The 17,004-nt window shown below is 35.6% G+C and overlaps 2 protein-coding genes across 2 annotated transcripts in view; one reads left to right on the plus strand and one right to left on the minus strand.

Annotated features, from left to right (window-relative positions):
* The window catches only part of LOC142340818 (RNA-binding protein 25-like), a 259,293-nt gene that overhangs the window by 85,124 nt on the left and 157,165 nt on the right, over positions 1 to 17,004 (minus strand). The gene's annotated exons all lie outside the window — the stretch shown is intronic.
* The window catches only part of LOC142340811 (uncharacterized), a 36,305-nt gene that overhangs the window by 9,842 nt on the left and 9,459 nt on the right, over positions 1 to 17,004 (plus strand). The window contains exons 3-5 of the mRNA XM_075391541.1: positions 1,163 to 1,378; positions 5,958 to 6,685; positions 13,577 to 13,704. Coding sequence (XP_075247656.1) covers positions 1,163 to 1,378; positions 5,958 to 6,685; positions 13,577 to 13,704 — 1,072 coding nt within the window. The remainder of the gene's footprint in view (positions 1 to 1,162; positions 1,379 to 5,957; positions 6,686 to 13,576; positions 13,705 to 17,004) is intronic.

Below are 17,004 nucleotides of genomic sequence, written 5' to 3' on the forward strand. Positions count from 1 at the left end.
AAAGCCCGGAGTGTATTGAGTGGTTGAGCAGCTCTTTTACATCTTAACGCCTTACTGGCCTCCAATTATGCGATTCAGCGAAAATGTTTTGAAACAGTTGCATGGTGTGAAGTGCGTCTCTGAATTTTGAAAGTTTGACCCCACTCAGTCTACCCCACACCACCCTCTCACTAACTTCCCTGAGCCCCGGCTGGCAACTACCAATGCCAACCGCTCGCGAGTCGTTTGAGAGCAATTCACGCGATGTTTTTTTTCTATTTTACGCTTTATATCTCCCTCAACACGCTTTTTTCACTATTCTTTACACTTTTCGCATTCAACTTTTTGTATTTTTTGTTTTAACAAGAATAAAACTGCATATCAATTGAAAACTGATCTTTGTTCTTTCATGCGATCAGAGTTCTTGGTCGTTACTTTGTTGTTTTCTGCCATGATTCCTTCTCTTTCGTATTTTTTTCCGTTTTGTTTATTCTGTGTTTTCGTTGTTTGCATGGTCTGTCACCCCGTTTTGATTTGCTGTTTGTGTCACCAATTGGCTTTCATGCTTAATTTTTATCCACTCTTTTGCTTTATTAAACATTCCTGTCCTGTTCATGCGTTATCTTATTTTTTTTTGTTGTTTGCCCCTATTTCTGTGCTTTGTTTTAAAAGTGGCGTCGTCAATTCAAACGCTGGCCCTGGTTTTCTTGGTATCTCAAAGTTTTGGAAAGTTTGCCGGTCCCCTGAGTTGAAACGAAGTTTCATAATGTTTCGAATCTCATAAAAGCTGTACATCAAGTTTTCATACTTCTAATTTTTTAATGCAAGAATTTGTCTTTTTCGCCATCTGAGTCCCATGAGAAGTCGGGGGGAATAGTCACTAAAGTCGCAGCGCAGGCCGAGTTTTTTTTTGTTTTTAATATTGCTCATAAAGTAAGTTTTTCAAGAGCTCAATGTTTTTCCTCTTACGATATATGAGGAAGCTCGAAAGGCTTCCTTTTCTAGTTTTCTCTGTAAATATAGCGCCGAATCTCTCTTTTAACTAACGTTTAACAGCTTTCAACATCGGAGTAAATTTTATTTTTTGGCGTTATATATAAAAAATTATGGCTTGCAGAATTCTAGTAATGCAAACTTACACATACGTGTTTTACATGGATTTGCAGCATCTGTTTTGTTTTAGGCAACCAGAGTTCTGAGCAGCAGTGCTCGGCTGAGCTCCTGGATTTTAAGTTGGACTGTGATGAAAACTTTGGTATTTCTGTACCGGAAGTGTCATATGACGAACCAGTTGAATCTGTGGAGGTTGTCGATGATATCCTCTTCAAAGCTGAAGAACTTCCTGGTGTGATGCGTGAACAAATACTGAATGGGTCGAATTTTGAATCCTTTTGTGAAGGTAGGCTGAAAATTGAACATGCACATGTCACTAATATACATACGCGTTATTCGCTTAATGCGGTGGGGGGTATATGATTTAAGATTGAAGATAACCAAAAACTTCAGTGCCTTCGAGCAAGGCGATGATGTAGTGTACCCTTCCCCCTGTTTACATTGTATAACAGGTATTTATACTACTCGGGACTCCATCCACAGCACTCTTAAGTATGATTGTTGGCGACTTCCGAAAATGATTTAGAAATAGAGTTTTCTAGACGTAGACTCTCCTGGGTATTTTAGTTGAGACCACATTGGTAGCACAAATCAGGGGCTCTGCTGCTGCACCAATTTCCTTTCAAGTGAGGAAAAAATAATTTATGCTAGCAGTGTTAGATAGCTGCTTTTGACATATTGAGGTGCTAATGGATTAAAACGAGGACGAGTGAAAATATCGATTTCCGATCTGGTTATGGATAGTATATGGTTTTTACTTTTTAATGGACAATCTTGCTCTCTTACTTCTAGCTTACTTCTAAGGTATATTAGCTAACAGAAAAATGTTATTAAAAGTGAAGTGCTGTAATGAAATTCGTTTCATTATTAATAGCCGCTGAGCGATAGCGGCTATTATTGGGGACATCGTGGTTTTTTACAATCCAAGAGTTGGATTGTATTAGTGCTCTGTCTTTTTTATTTTTGTAAGATGTTTTCACACCTTTTTTCAAGACTGAGCTTTCAAAACGGAATAAACAGGTAAAACTCAGCGGGAATCAAGTTTCATTAGAAGTCGTGAGCCGCGTTTAGTAGTCCGTCAAGTGCTTAGAAGCTGGGTGGTGAAGCTACTGGCAAGGCCGTAATTCAAGGTTAAAAGGTCATTTTTAGGAGTTTTTGAGCCCAAAATGTTGCAAATTTTTTGTCTTTTCGTCTTTTTGAATTTTTTGTTGGACGAGTCAAAAGTTGAGGTTAGTAAAAGTTGAAAAGGGCCTTTTGCAGGAAATAATTACTTTCTTTGACCATTTTAAGAGCTTTATGTTTTGGTACTGGAAACATAAACACGCAAATTTATACTAATTTTTACAATTTTTTTGAAGTTTTTTAATTGCTCTTGAACGTAGTTCATAGTAATTATTGTAAACGTGTGTCTTTTTTATGCAAAATTTTCGCTTGAAAATTTTGACTTTCCGAGTGACTTTTACGCCCTTGACTTTTTGCATTTCGCGTGATCTAAAATTCTTTCTCAATCACAATTTCAAGCAGCTGAACTCAATTGGCGGCAATTTAATACTAAAAGTCAAATGAAAAGTGCGCCGAAACTCTTGTCATTTTTTATTAAAATCTTAATAGTGGTATATGTTAACCTCTAATTGGTTATTTGAAGCCCACTTTAGAGCTTCTTAGTCCCATTTAGGCTCCCCCCCCCCCGACTGAAGCAGGCTGCAATTGATTAGAGCTCCCACTAGTCGTTCAAGAGCAATTCTTCCGACGTTTAGTCAGTTATGTTTTGAAAATGTTTGTTCATTTTTGAGTTTTTTCAGCCCTCGGTGTCAAAGAACTTCTTCTTGGGTTTGATAATAGGTGACTGCGTAGTTTCTAGTTATAACGGAATCGTTTTCAATATTTTAACATCAGGAATTTTAGCAAGTTTTTTGATTAAAAAATGTAATTTTTTTTTCAAATTTTTTGACTTTTTTGGCATCAGTTAAGTTTTGCCAGCACCAGGTAACATCCTCTAGAGTGTGATAGTAGGTTACTGAAAATTTTTGGCAATATATTGGCTGTTTAGTTTCGAGTGGTAATAGAGTGGTTTTTCATTCTCTTATTGTCACGAACGTCAGCAATTTTTTGATAAATTTTGCAGTTTTTTGAATTTTTTTTTTCGTTCAAAATTTGTCATTTTTCGATTGCTCTCAAACGAAATTTATAGCAATTATGAGTCCTGTCGGTTTTTATAATGCGATTTTTTGCTTGACCGATTTTTAGTCTGACCCCTTTGCCCCCACCTTTGACCCCTTTTTTGCACCCCAAAAAATGACAAACAGGTAGCGCCTGGCGGTAATTAAGTTCTCTACGAGCCTTTCAGCTCACTAGTCTCCCAAGTATGCGATCCACAGAAACTCTTTTGGTGACCTATACTTATGGTGTGAAGGGCGGTTCTTATTGGTTAAATACCCCCCCCCCACATACATACACACACAAACTTACTCACTGTTGCCCCCTCCCCAGCTGTTGCCCCCATCAGCCCCTCGTGGCTAGCTATTGAAGCCAACCGCTCGCCTGTCGTTTGACAGCAATTCGCCTGACGGTAGTCGATTATGTTTGAGTTTATTTAGCCCGAGGGGACAGGGAGGCTGTTCTACGTTCTAATAGCAGGTTACTGCATGGTTGGTAGGGTCAATGGAATGGTGTTGAACTTTTTTTATTACGCTTTTTTTGCAGTTTTTTGACAGTGTTTGTAATTTTTTCAAATGCTCTGAAAATTATTTTGTGCTAACTTTAAGACAGGTACCAGGGAACTTCCTCTAAATTTTTTTTGATAGAATATGTCATTTTCATCAAGTTTTCTTTAAAACGTTTGTCATATTTGAGTTTTTCCAGGTGCCTGGGAAACTCCTCTACGGTATAATAATAAGTTTTGCATATTTTTAGTGGAAACAGAGTGGTTTTCAACTTTTAAGTTTTGGAAATTTGATTTATTTAATGATATTTGAAATTGTTTTGAAAATTGTTTTCATTTTCTGAGTTTATCGATCTTTATGGGCCAGTGATACTTCGTAGGCTTGAAATTGGTTTAATGAATAGTTTTTGAAGACAGTGAAATTGTTCTGGAGATATTTTTATCACGAATTTTACTCAACATTGTAAAATTCTAATAAATTAGGTCATTTTCTGTGTATATCGATTTCCAAGGGCCAATTTTAGTCTAAAGCCTTGCAAATGGGTTACCGGAAAGATTTGAGGGGGGATGGTTGTAAACACAAAAAAAAATGCGAGATTGAGAAACTTTAAAAAATTTTCACGCATTTTTTTTGACAATGTTCGAAATTTTTTTCAAATGCTCTGAAAGTTATCATGTACTGACTTTAAGACAGATACAAGGGAACTTCCTCTAGGTTTTGATAATGGGATAATGCATAGTGTACGGTGGAAGTGGAATTTTACATTTTAAGATCACAAGTTTTAGCATTTTTTCAAATGAAATTTCCTATTCTCATTTTTGAAAATATTTTTGTCGATATTTGAGTTTTTCATCCGTATGGTGCCCGGGATCCTCCTCTAGGGTATCATAATAATGTACTGCATAGTTGCTAGGGACAGGCTATGGTTTGCAACATTTTAATATAAGGACTTTTTGATATAATTTGAAATTTTTTTCAAAGTTGTTCTCATGGTCCGTGTTTATCGGTCTTTATGGGACAGCAAACATTTTTAGGGTTACTTGAAATTGGTTACTGGATAATGTCTGGAGACAACTCAATGATTATGTATATAATAATATCAAGAATTTGAGTTTTTGATTTCGAAAAGGCTCGATTAGGGCTTTTTCCTTATCGTATGTCCCATAAAATTTACAGTCCGAATCTAACCCAAAATTCTAGGGGTCTATTAAAGGACTGGTGGTCAATTTGGTCTATCTTATTTCTTTAGTTGTTAATAGCCGCCCTCATCTTCTCAGCCGGCTATTATAGCGCTCCTATTTTTTATAGCGCTCCGAAACAGGAAAGGGAGCGAAAAAGCGAGTGGTTTTGCGGCGTGAAATATTTCCGCTCTAAATTTAAAGTAGAATGAGAAAACGGTGTTTGAACAAAAATTCGCTTTCTCGCTAGTGGTTTTTTGTTCACATGCGGCAATTTCGCTTTGATTTTTTCTGTTTTTTCGATTTTTTGGATCGGATTTTTTTCTAAATGGTTTTTCCAATCCATTCATAGTCCTTTCTAGGTCTAGTTTTTTGTTTAGTTAATGAAAATTCTTTGAATTGTACGCCAGGACTTGTCCTGCTATGTTTTTTTTACTTCGTCGAACTTTTTTTCGCTTTACCATTTTGCCGCTTTTTCAGCATTTTGCGTGAAATCTTTTTGACTTCTCTAGGCTAGTTTCTCTTTCCTCTCATTCTGCTGAAAGTGAATTTGAACATCAGTTGCTCAGCAAAGCAATTCAAAATGAACAGAGTCAGAATAAAAAATTGAAGTCAGAAATAGAAACGGGATAAACCCATAAATCCCAATTTTAGATGCCCGCTATTTGAACGTCGTTCCTATAAGTCTTAGTTACCATCTCTTATGCTTATTGGTATTGATAGTAGCCCCTGTAGCCTCTCTCTAAGAAACAGAAGTATGTTCAACGACGAAATGCCATCAAAATAAATCGGACGTAAAAATTTTTTTGTACAAAAATCTTTTTTTTTTCGATACCTTATTCTTTCAATACCAATCATGCTTATTGGAATCAACGGCGGCTATTTTCCGGCAATCTGGCGTGTATGTTTTCAATTCCATGGAAGGCCGCAAGCGTCTATCGCGTCTATTTTCCGGCAATCTGCCGGCTATGTTCATTAGATTTTGCATTACTGAAGCGATATGGAATCAACCAATTTGTTTTAGAAACCATACTGCATCCAGTTTGTAAGGACTTTGAGATCGGCGTTAGCAATTCAGACACCTCACAAGTTGTTCACGAGAGTGCTCCGAACAACAATTGCAGTGATGAAATTAAAACAGTTGCTATTGATGATCAACCTTGTGCTGAAGGGTTTGTCACGCTTCCCTCACTGATATATCCACAGGGGGAATATCAACAAACATTGAAAAGAGTCGAAAGGGTGCATTCCACAAATATCCACAGTCAACCAGTAGTCTATGTGATGGCACCAGTGCAGAATGGTTCTTTGGCTATGCAGAAACATTCAACATATCAATCCAGTACTGTACCTGTTACCAGACACAAGATATTATCACATCCATATTTGCGCCCCATTGAGACCACAAATGGGCAGCAGGTGACAATCCTGAACAAAAGGGAGCCAAGAAGTGCTTATATTGCAAAGACAACAGAACATAGTCAAGATGCAGTTGCAACTGTTAAATCTCTCCAAAGTTCTCAGCGACGAGAGGTTGTTCAATCTACTAGCAGAAGCGGCGGAAGCATTAACACCAACTATGTTGTAGAGAAAGTTGTGCGAGATGCAATGAAGATATCGCCTGCTGTCCAGTTAACAGAAGAAGAACGCAGTTTGTTCGATGCCGAAGGCCTCCCGATTCCTTTCAGATATCCGCTATCGAAGCAGGAGGAGAAAAATCTGAAGCGTGTTCGTCGCAAACTTAAGAACAAGGTCAGTGGTGATAGTATTTTATAATATATTATATATGTTTTTATATTATAATATTGTTAATAGCCGCCCTCATCTTCTCAGCCGGCTATTATAGCGCTCCTATTTTTTTTTTACGACTCGAAGAGGAGTATTGGAGAAGTCCTTTTTTTTTTTAATCAATTTTTGGAGTGAATTTTGAAGCGGGAAATGAAACGCGTGAAAAAATTTGGAGTGATTTTGGTGCTGAACAAAAGTGAAGAGCGGAGCGAAAAGAGAGTGGTTTTTGTTCACACCGCTGTTTTTGAGAGAGCGAGAAATTGATGTGTGAAAAAATTTTTTCTAGGCGAGCGATTTTTTTTGTTCACGTGCGGCTTTTTAAAGCAGTTTTTTACAGCTTTTGATGGTTATGAGGTTTGATTACGATATTGTATTAGTTTTAGGTTTGTTTTGATAGGAATTGAAGGTTGCAAGTAGTTAATTTGATTTTTAATGCTAATTTGGAGGTTTTTGATCACTTTTGCTGATTTTTAGACGAAATTTAATAAATTTTTACCTGTTTTTTTGTTTTACTGCTTTAAGTGGGATTTGAATAGAAGCTTGTTACTTAAGGAATTGTAAGATACCAATTGACTAAAGTTTTATTGGTATAAATCATTTTTACTAAGGAAAAATGACCAAAAAATTGAGAAATTTTAAACCATTTTTCTCATTTTTGCAGTTTTTCTCTTTTTTAATCTTACACGAGTGTCTTACCCACCCTATTATAACTTGCCCATTGTTTTGTGCGAGTTTTTCATTGCTATAATTGCAAAGGAACCTTATTCGGCTTTATGTTTCCTTGTACTAATAAAAAAAAACTCATTTAGTTTTTTTTAGTTTTTTTTGTTGAATTTGTTGTTGAATGCCGTTTCTATTCCTTAATTTTTTATGGCATTTGTGGAGGTTTAGGGTTCATAATAGTTGTTCTAGTTGTTTAGTATTAAGTATGGGCAATTTTGGATATGAATCATTTTTTGGTTGAGAAATATGACAAAAAATGGCGAAAACTGGAACTATTTTTCTTAATTTTTTTCTTTGCAATTTTTCGGGTTTTTTCTGTTTTTTGAGACAAGTTTCTTGGGCTATTATGGCTTGTCTATTGTTTTGCGAGCATCTGGTTCCCCTAATGGCTGAAGAGAATTTTTCTTTGGATTTATATGCTTTTGTAATATTAAGAAATTTACTAACTTTTTCCAGTTCTTTAGTGCAAGTTGTTTTTGAGAGCTTTTTTTCATAATTTGGCCTCAAGTATTTTTAAAACTTTCACTTAAGTGGTTTTAGTAAATACTAGTTGTTTTGATGAAGTAATTTTGGCAGAGATAGTTATTTCGGGATCTCAAGTTATGACAAAATTTGATCAGATTTTTTTTTATATGTTAACTGACTTGATTTTTTTTTGTTTTTACTTTTTGTTTTATGTTTTGGTTTTGAGAAAATCATAAATTAGTGGAGGCAAGTTTTTTCTAATGAGTAGCTGGATGGCGGTTAAATAGATTTTCACTTCGAGTCGTTTCCGGAATTCTTCCGGCTTTTTTTTTTTAATCAATTTTATTGGAGTGAATTTTGAAGCGGGAAATGAACCACGTGAAAAAATTTAGAGTAATTTTGGTGCTGAACAAAAGTGAAGAGCAGAGCGAAAAGAGAGTGGTTTTGTGTTCATACCGCTGTTTTTGAGAGAGCGAGAAATTGATGTGTGAAAAAATTTTCTCTTAGCGAGCGAAATTTTTTTGTTCACGTGCGGCTTTTAAAAGCAGTTTTTTTGAAACTTTTCTTGTTTTTGAGGTTTGAATATGATTTTGTATTGGATTTGGGCTCGTTCTGATAGGAATGAAAGGTTTCAAGTAGTTAATTTGAGTTTTATGCAAATTTGGAGGTTTTTGATCAGTTTTGCTGATTTTTCGACGAAATTTATTGCATTTCGGCCTTTTGTTTTGTTTTACTGCTTTAAGTGCAATTTGCATAGAAGCTCGTTACTCAAGGAATATCAGGGATACAAATTGATTACAATTTTGCTGGTATAAAACCTTTTTTTTCTGAAGAAAAATGACAGAAAAATTGAAAATTTTTCAACCATTTTTTGATTTTTTTTTGCTTTTTTTCCGTTTTTTTTCAATCGTAGACATTTTCTTAGCTTGTTATGACTTGTACACATTATTTCGCGATCACTTCATTGCTCTATTTGATCAAAATAATTTTATTCGGCTTTTTTCTTGTAAAATTTAAAAAACACCTTACTTTTTCTCGTTTTTTTTGTTCAATTTGGTTTTAAATGTCCTTTCTATTCTTTTTCAACCTTTGATATCATTTGGGGAGTATTATAGTGGAAGTCAGCTGTTTTAGTTCTTTTGGATGTTTTCTCATTTTGATTGATATTAGTTTCGAGTTGTTTTTGTTAAAGAAATTCGAGTAAATCAGAGCAAATTTCGGCCAATTTTTGTCTTTTTTTTTAAGTTTTTTTCCCTACTTCTTCCAATTTAATGTTTTTCGTTGGCAACTTTTTCTCAATAAGGAGCATTTTGTAGGTGTCGATACTATGAATTTGCACTTGAAGGCTTAGCATGAGGGCAGTTTTCATTTAAACAAATTATACAAAATTCTAATTCGTTTAAGATTTAATAGTCTTTTTTAGTTTGTTGTTTAACATTTCTCTGCAAGTACTAGGTGGGCGATTGATCTAGCCAAATATATAGCTAATTGATTTCTATTAGTTATGGATGGGAAACTGCATGTTATCTTTTTGTAGAGAATTTTATTTGGACTTTTAGAGAATAATTTTTTTTGATTTTCTCCTTTGTCAAGTTTCCAGTTCTCCAGTCTTTTCTTTGTGAATTGGTTACGCTATCTGTCGATTGGTGATTGGTAATATGCTGGTGATGCATCTGATTAGTGAGAATTTTTTCTTTGTCAGATTCAGATTTTTACTTCGAGTCGTTTCCGGAATTCTTCCGGCTATGTTTTTTACTTCGTCGAATAAAAAAATGTTTCGCTTTACCTCATTTTGCCGCCTTTTCAACATTTTGCGTGAAATCTTTTTGACTTCTCTAGGCTAGTTTCTCTCTTCTCTCATTCTGCTAAAAGTGAATTTGAACATCAGCTGCTCAGCAAAGCAATTCAAAATGAACAGACTCAGTATAAAAATTGAAGTCAGAGTTAGAAACGGGATAAACCCATAAAGCCCAATTTTAGATGCCCGCTATTTGAACGTCGTTCCTATAAGTCTTATTTACCATCTCTAATGCTTATTGTTATTGATAGTAGCCCCTGTAGCCTCTCTCTAAGAAACAGAAGTAGGTTCAACTACGAAATGCCATCAAAATAAATCGGACTTAAAAAAATGTTTTTGTACAAAAATCTTTTTTTTTTCAATATCTTCTGTTATTTCAATCCCAATCATGCTTATTGGAATCAACGGCGGCTATTTTCCGGCAATCTGCCGGGTATGTTTCTATCATTTTAGTTACCTTCTACTGTTTTTCTGACATTCGATGTAGTAAAATCAGTTGATTGATGCAATCAAAAGGGAAACAGTTTAATGTTATTATTATATATTGTAAAATATTATACAATAAAATATATTATATATTATACTATAATACATTATAATATATAATATATTATCATAATATATAATAATATTATGTTTTACAATATTAAAATAAAAATGAACTGTTTCCCTTTTGATTACATCAATCAACTCATTTTACTACATCGAATGTCAAAAAATGGTCGAATGTAACTAAAGTACTGAAATGATAGAATATTGGAGCAACACGAATCTCTCTCATGTCTCAAACATTGACGAGGATACGATTGAAGAGGACACCTGAACTGAAATTTTTCTGTTGTGACGTAGTTTTCAGCTGAGTTCAAGTTTTGTTATTAAAATCGGATTGTGATATATCGCGATGACGACGATGACAATGATCGAGTCTGCTTTGCTCTTGACAATACATATTGTTCGAATCGACGGGGTGACCCAGTCAGACATCAGAATTGAACTGGGATTGAATCGACTATTCCAAGATGTCATCAAAAGAATAAAAAGCGGAAACTGGAAACAGTGCTCAGAAGCAGAGAAAGGTTCTGAACAACAAAATGACGCCTTAACTATCCACAACGGAATCATTCGGGTTGTGCCTTTCATTTCACCCAAACTAAGACATGCGTGGATGACCAAAGCTCATGAGACACACCCAGTCAAAAATGCCACTGAAACAGCAATCCGAATGATAGCTTGGTGGCCCGGCATCAGCCAAGATGTTCTTCGATATGTTAGTAAATGTAAGGAATGCCAAGAAAACAGGCCTAGCCTGGGAAAACAGTATCTACTTGGTCAGACGCTGAAGTTTGGGAAAGAATCCATAAGGACTGGGGTTACGTTAACGACCAAGGTAATATCTAAATGAGTGGCGCGGGATCAGGCTGGATAGATCACAAACAGTGAAGGTGTACATGAGTAAAATTTTTGTACTATTTGGGATACCAAAAACGTTAGAATCAGACAATGGTCCCGTTTGTAAGCGGTGACCTAAAATTGGTGTGAATCACTGGGTATTAAAAAGACAGAGTCACCCATCTACAATCCAAAAGCAAATGGACATGCCGAGGGAGCGGTTCAAACAGTGAAACGGACTATTTAAGCCTGGAGTCCCTACAATGTGTCAATCACTGACTTTGATCTGTATAAACTAGTCCTCTTTAAACCAACGAGCACATCACTAACAGTTACAGCTACTTTCATTATACGCAAATTATTGAATACTTCATTCATCCAGCTTGAGAATTCGATCAAGACAGTACTAGGTAGTGGCAACCAAATTGCACGACTGGAACCGGATGACATCAAGGCTGGATCTACTAATAGCAATCTACTGACTCTTAATCTTAGAGAAATAGGGAAAATAAAGATGTGGCATCACCCAAATCCACAGAAGGAACTTCATTAACTCAACAACAATCTTCAGGGGCCACGAGAACTTGAGAATTCGATCAGGACAGTGCTTGTTAGTGGCAACCAAATTGCACGGCTGGAACCGGATGACATCAAGGCTGGATCTACTGATAGCAATCTACTGACTCTTAATCTTAGAGAAATAGGGAAAATATAGATGTGGCATCACCCAAATCCACAGGAGGAACTTCATTAACTAAACAACAACCTTCAGGGGCCACGAGAACTTAGAGCACAAATAAAAAACAACCAGACATTTTGAGAATATTCCTACAAACTTGCTTAAAAAGGAGGGAGGATGTGATATATCGCGAAGATCAGAACTTAGAGTTTAAGTTTAAACTTCGATATAAACAAAAGTTTCTTACCTGATGTTGGTGAAGTAACTATATTGAATGATGTCTACCAAATTGAACCGAATCGTTGCTTCAAATTTGTCCATAGCACAAGTTTATCGGTGTACATAAACCATAAATTTGCGCGATTAATTAGACCTTCGCTCATCAGTGATGACCATAAACCAACTCGATGACCCTCCCAGTTGATATCAATGACATGTTCTCAGGTTAGAAGAACAATGTGTTAAGTGCAAAAAACTGCCCTAATACTTGCCATTTATGGCAAGGGGAAAAACTTGTTCATACTTAAGGTGTAAATTTACCATTTTCAGTTTATCTATATCTAAACGGTTGTGTAAATTTTTATACAGATAAGACTATAAATACCTGTGATTTTTTGTACTTTTAGGGTATGTTAAATTCAATTAATAAAATAGTAAAACTCGTGTTACTCGTGCTAGGGACCACGACACGGAGAAAAAAGACGATGCTATTTCTAACTGATAAGTGTCATCTATCGACTCTAACGATACTGACTCTGATAAAAAGTTATTATTAATTAATAGCTGCGTCAGCAATTCCTGGCGGATATTATTGCTCTCCTATTTTTTTTACCGTCTAACAGATTTCTGTTTCGTCTTGCCCTGACTTCTTGGAATTGACTTTTTTAATAACTTCAGTGACTTCTACTGCTTTGCAGTTAAAATTTATGTTCGTGACGTCATTTCTGCTTTTAGGTCAGTTGCGTGGCTTACCTCACTCAAAAAATCGATTTCTGAACTCACTTATGGAACTTTAGGTTTTATGAACTTTTACTAATTAAAGGTCAATAGTGTGCATCTAAGTAGTGCCAAACTTATATGCCCTAATTCCTGAGTAATAGAGTCTTGATTTTTCATATCGAATATCAATTTTGAAATAGCTCCATTAGGGATTTTTCCTTCTAGAGCAAATGTGTCATAAAAATGACAGTCCGAATCTAACCCAAGAAGTCTACTAGTCTCTTCAAAAGCTGGTGGTCGTTCTGTCAATCTTATTTCTTTAGTTGTTTCAATCCATGGTAGGCCACAAGCGTCTATCGCGGCAATCTGCCGGCTATGTTTATTATTAATATGCAGTTTGAAATTATCAATCTGAATCTATTGAACAGTAACACCACGAGTCATCAATTTTCGTACCCTTTTGAATTCTGGAATAATTTTTAATTAATTCAGTGTAGAAAGAATAAAATATCCAGCAGTATCTATGTATCCATTGTCCAGCAGTAACTTGTAGTGCTAGCAAATGCGGTGGAAGGCGAATACAGTTCAAGGTGCAATTTTGTGCATTAGATTTTTCTGAGCATTCATGCCAGGGACAATCACTATAAATCCAACTTAAGACATTCAGAAATTAACCAGGCATAAGTTTATACTTGATTACGGCTTCAGGTAATCAGTTCTGCGTCAATTCTACAATCAGGTTTATTTTCTGTTAGCCAACTATATCGCTGAATGTGAGTTGGGCAACCATAAGGCGGAAAAATGGCTCTAGTAGCATCAGGTGTTCAGTTGTACTTATAAAGTTATAAATATGATGTTCCAGTGGTCGGCCCAAGAGAGCAGAAGAAAGCGGAAAGAGTACATGGAGACTCTGGAGGACCAATGCAAGTCAGTCTGCACTGAGAACGAAACACTCAAGAAGAGGGTCAGTGATCTCGAACACGACAACAGGTATGTGTTTTCTCTTCTTAACTTTTTTTCCTCGAACAGAATCTCACTTTTGACACCTGTTAACTTAACAAAAAAGGTGGCTAGCAAAACCGGTGAGGGACTTCTAATATATTTAGATGTTTTAACATATGCTTAGGTGAAGTCAAATTAGTTCAAACTGAACTAGGAGGATCGGTAATGTGCTTTTGCACATAATGTATTAACCCGTCGACCACCAGATAATGTATAAAGCTTTTCGAATATAACCGTGCTCTTGCAACATGAGCCGACAGACCAGTAGTTGCTTAAAACATAATAATAAATAAATAAATTTGTTTCTGCGTAATTGCAGCGGAGCAGAATTAGGCTTTTAATCAGCATTTACAGTAGTCTGTTCCCAGCTGTACTTTTTAAATTATTCCCCTACATCTCAGACTGTTCATTTTGTGAGCATACATGCTCTTTTTTGGTGAATATGGCCACTTTTTTGCGTCTGAAACTTTTACGTGGAACCGTCATTGCAGCCAAGATTGGTCAGGGTATGGTAAACATGAAGCTATGGTTAACTGAGAGCTCTTCCTCGCACAGACAGCTTCCCGGTAGCAGGCGATCGAACTATAGATCATTGGTGTGCCAATCACACACCTTACTTTTCGTTTATCACGCCACAGGGGTACTCGTTGAAGCAAAACACATCGCTCTGCTTGTTTCTATAATGCTGCTTTGTTAGTTCTTAAAACCTATGCAAGACTTAGTTTGGACGTCAAGCAATTTGGAATCTGAAAGATTTTTATGAAATATAAAAATAAAAAGTTATAATACTAATATGTTGAGGTTCTCAAGCATTAACGCTTATTACATAGTCTGTCTGGTTCAAAAAAATTTCAGACTATTTTCATAGTTAAAAATTAGTTTTCTCTTTGCTAGGTTTTTTGCAGGTGACGATTTGACAAAAAATACATTGTGACACATTGCACAAGTTGAGGAAGTTTTGTTCTACAGTGTTTAGTTTCGGCATGAGATAATGCAAGATATCTCTTTTTTATAGGAACAATTATATTAGTCCTGTGGTCTTCATTGTGAGATTTTTGGCTTGCCTAATTTTTTCTGACCCTTTTACCTTTTCTTCCTCAAAAATGGGATAAACAGGTTAAACCCCGAGGGTAGTAATTGACTGAGCAGCTCCTTGGAGCCTTACGCCTTAATACTATTTAGTTCTGTTTTCGAGAATTTTTCTCCGCGACTGCTACTAATGTTGTTTAACTAAAGATAGCTACTTATGGTTGTATCTAATGGTACATATATTCAATTGTATATATACCTATCGAGGTAATAGTGTTTTTTAAAAGCCGGAGAGCGATAGCTGGGGATATTATTGGCCTCCTCTTGGTTTTTTTAAATTTCGTCAAGGTTTTTTACGACCAAAAGACGTCGCAAGCAATTCAAATCTGCTGTTTGTTCATTCGTTCTTGCATTCGCGCGCGTGACGTAATTTTTCACTCTTTGCCAGTAGAGTGAGTTTTTTTGTTCATTCGCGTGATTAAGTTTCGGTCACGAGATATACCTTTCTCAAAAATGACTCCCTCACTCTGAAATTGACAAATTCTTAATCAAAATCTAACATCTCAGCATTTAGTACTGAAAATTTCTTTTTCGTCTTTCTTTTACTATCTTTTTGAGACTGCAGATCTATGAAGCGATTGTGGCTGTTTTTGGCGATCTGCCAGCTATGTTGACTTTAATGCTGTTTGGTTTCAAAAATTAAATTGAGTTTTTTAACTTTCTCATTTGTTGTCCATTTTTTGGATTGTCATAATTTTTGGATTGTTATAGTTTTTAAACGCCCTGTCCTCAATAAATTGTGATTATTTTTAGTTATTTCCGTTTCTGTTATTTTATGTTCGTTTGTCTTCTTATAGTTTCATCGAATATAGGTTCCATTGGCTCTCGGTTTTCTAATACTGAACCAAAGATTTCTTAAAGTTGTTTTTGATAGCTAATGATTTTCTAACATTTTTAATCTCAAAATTTCTGCGAGTTTTTGTGTTTTGTAGTCTTTGTTGTTTGTTCGTGTCTTGAATTTTTGGGTCATTATTTAACAGATCCATTTGTCTTTCTAAGGAAGAGTACGTGTTTTTTCGTAGTTTCTGTTTTTCGTAGTTTGTTGATATCATCTCTTTTTTTACTTTGATACTTTTTGTTTGCATAAAAATTATTGTTTGCTCTCGAACGAAGTGTGAGGTAAGTGTTGTAAATGTGTTTTTAGACATAATTTCTGCTTGACCGTTTTTTGCCTTTGTTCTAGATCGTTTTTGACTGCTTGAAAGACTTTTATGCTTGACTTCTTCATGTTTGAGTTATCTGAGTTGCTCTCATTCTGAAATAAAGTTTTAAATATTGCCAATATAAGAGCCGTTGTGAGTGAACAAGAAGCAACGCCATTGTAGCTTAGTGTATAAGATGTGGGACTAGTGCCCTGGAGGTCCGGGATCGGTAGTTTTTGCACCCATAAAACTTTTTAAGCTACACTCTTATTTATTTTACCAGCCTATTGCGGCAAAACTCTATTCATTTATTCGGTTTAGGTTGTAGCTAAAGTTTTCATATACTTGGGTGCCATTTGTTTCAGAATAATTTGTGTGAATTTTTGATTCACACAAGTGTTGTAACGTTTTCACTTTGTTCCTCTGTGGAAATAATGAATTTGAATATGTGTTTTTAATCAGTTTGATGCCACTTTTTTTAAACAAAGATTTCAAGTTTTTTCATATCACTTTTTGGTATTTTTATTTTGCTTCATCTTGGTTTTCTTTGACCTGGAAACCAGTAGTCTTGCGTTCTTTTTCTGCATGATATCTAAGTACCCGTAGTGTCAATAGTTGGTGTATTTTTTGATAATTTCGACTACACTAGTAATCCAAAACACATCTTTATACTTTCCAAATCTTTTCGTTTATTTTCTTGTATATAGGGTCATGTGCCTAATTTTGAGAATTTGAAGGTAGTAAGGTTGTTAATTCATCCGTTTCCTTGGGTTGTTTTTCAGGACTTTCTGCCTTTTTCTTTTTGACCTTGCGCTTTTTGCGTTTTACATTGCTTCACTCTGCAAATTAACAATCATAACTAAGGGTTAGGTTAAAAGAAAGCTTCGGCTCTTTACTCAAAAGCTTTGGGTCCTTTGGTTATTCGGCTGTTTTTTGTTTCCGGGGCTGTCGCACGCTCTTTTTCTTTTTACATTTGTTCACGCCGCAATCAAAAGAGTGTTTTTGGTCATACGTTCTTTCCCTTCTTTCATTTATTTTGCTGCTTTTATTTGATCTC

This window comes from Convolutriloba macropyga, chromosome 1 (genome assembly GCF_964194025.1).
Source record: "Convolutriloba macropyga chromosome 1, txConMacr16.3, whole genome shotgun sequence".
In the NCBI taxonomy this organism is placed as follows: Eukaryota; Metazoa; Xenacoelomorpha; order Acoela; family Convolutidae; genus Convolutriloba; species Convolutriloba macropyga.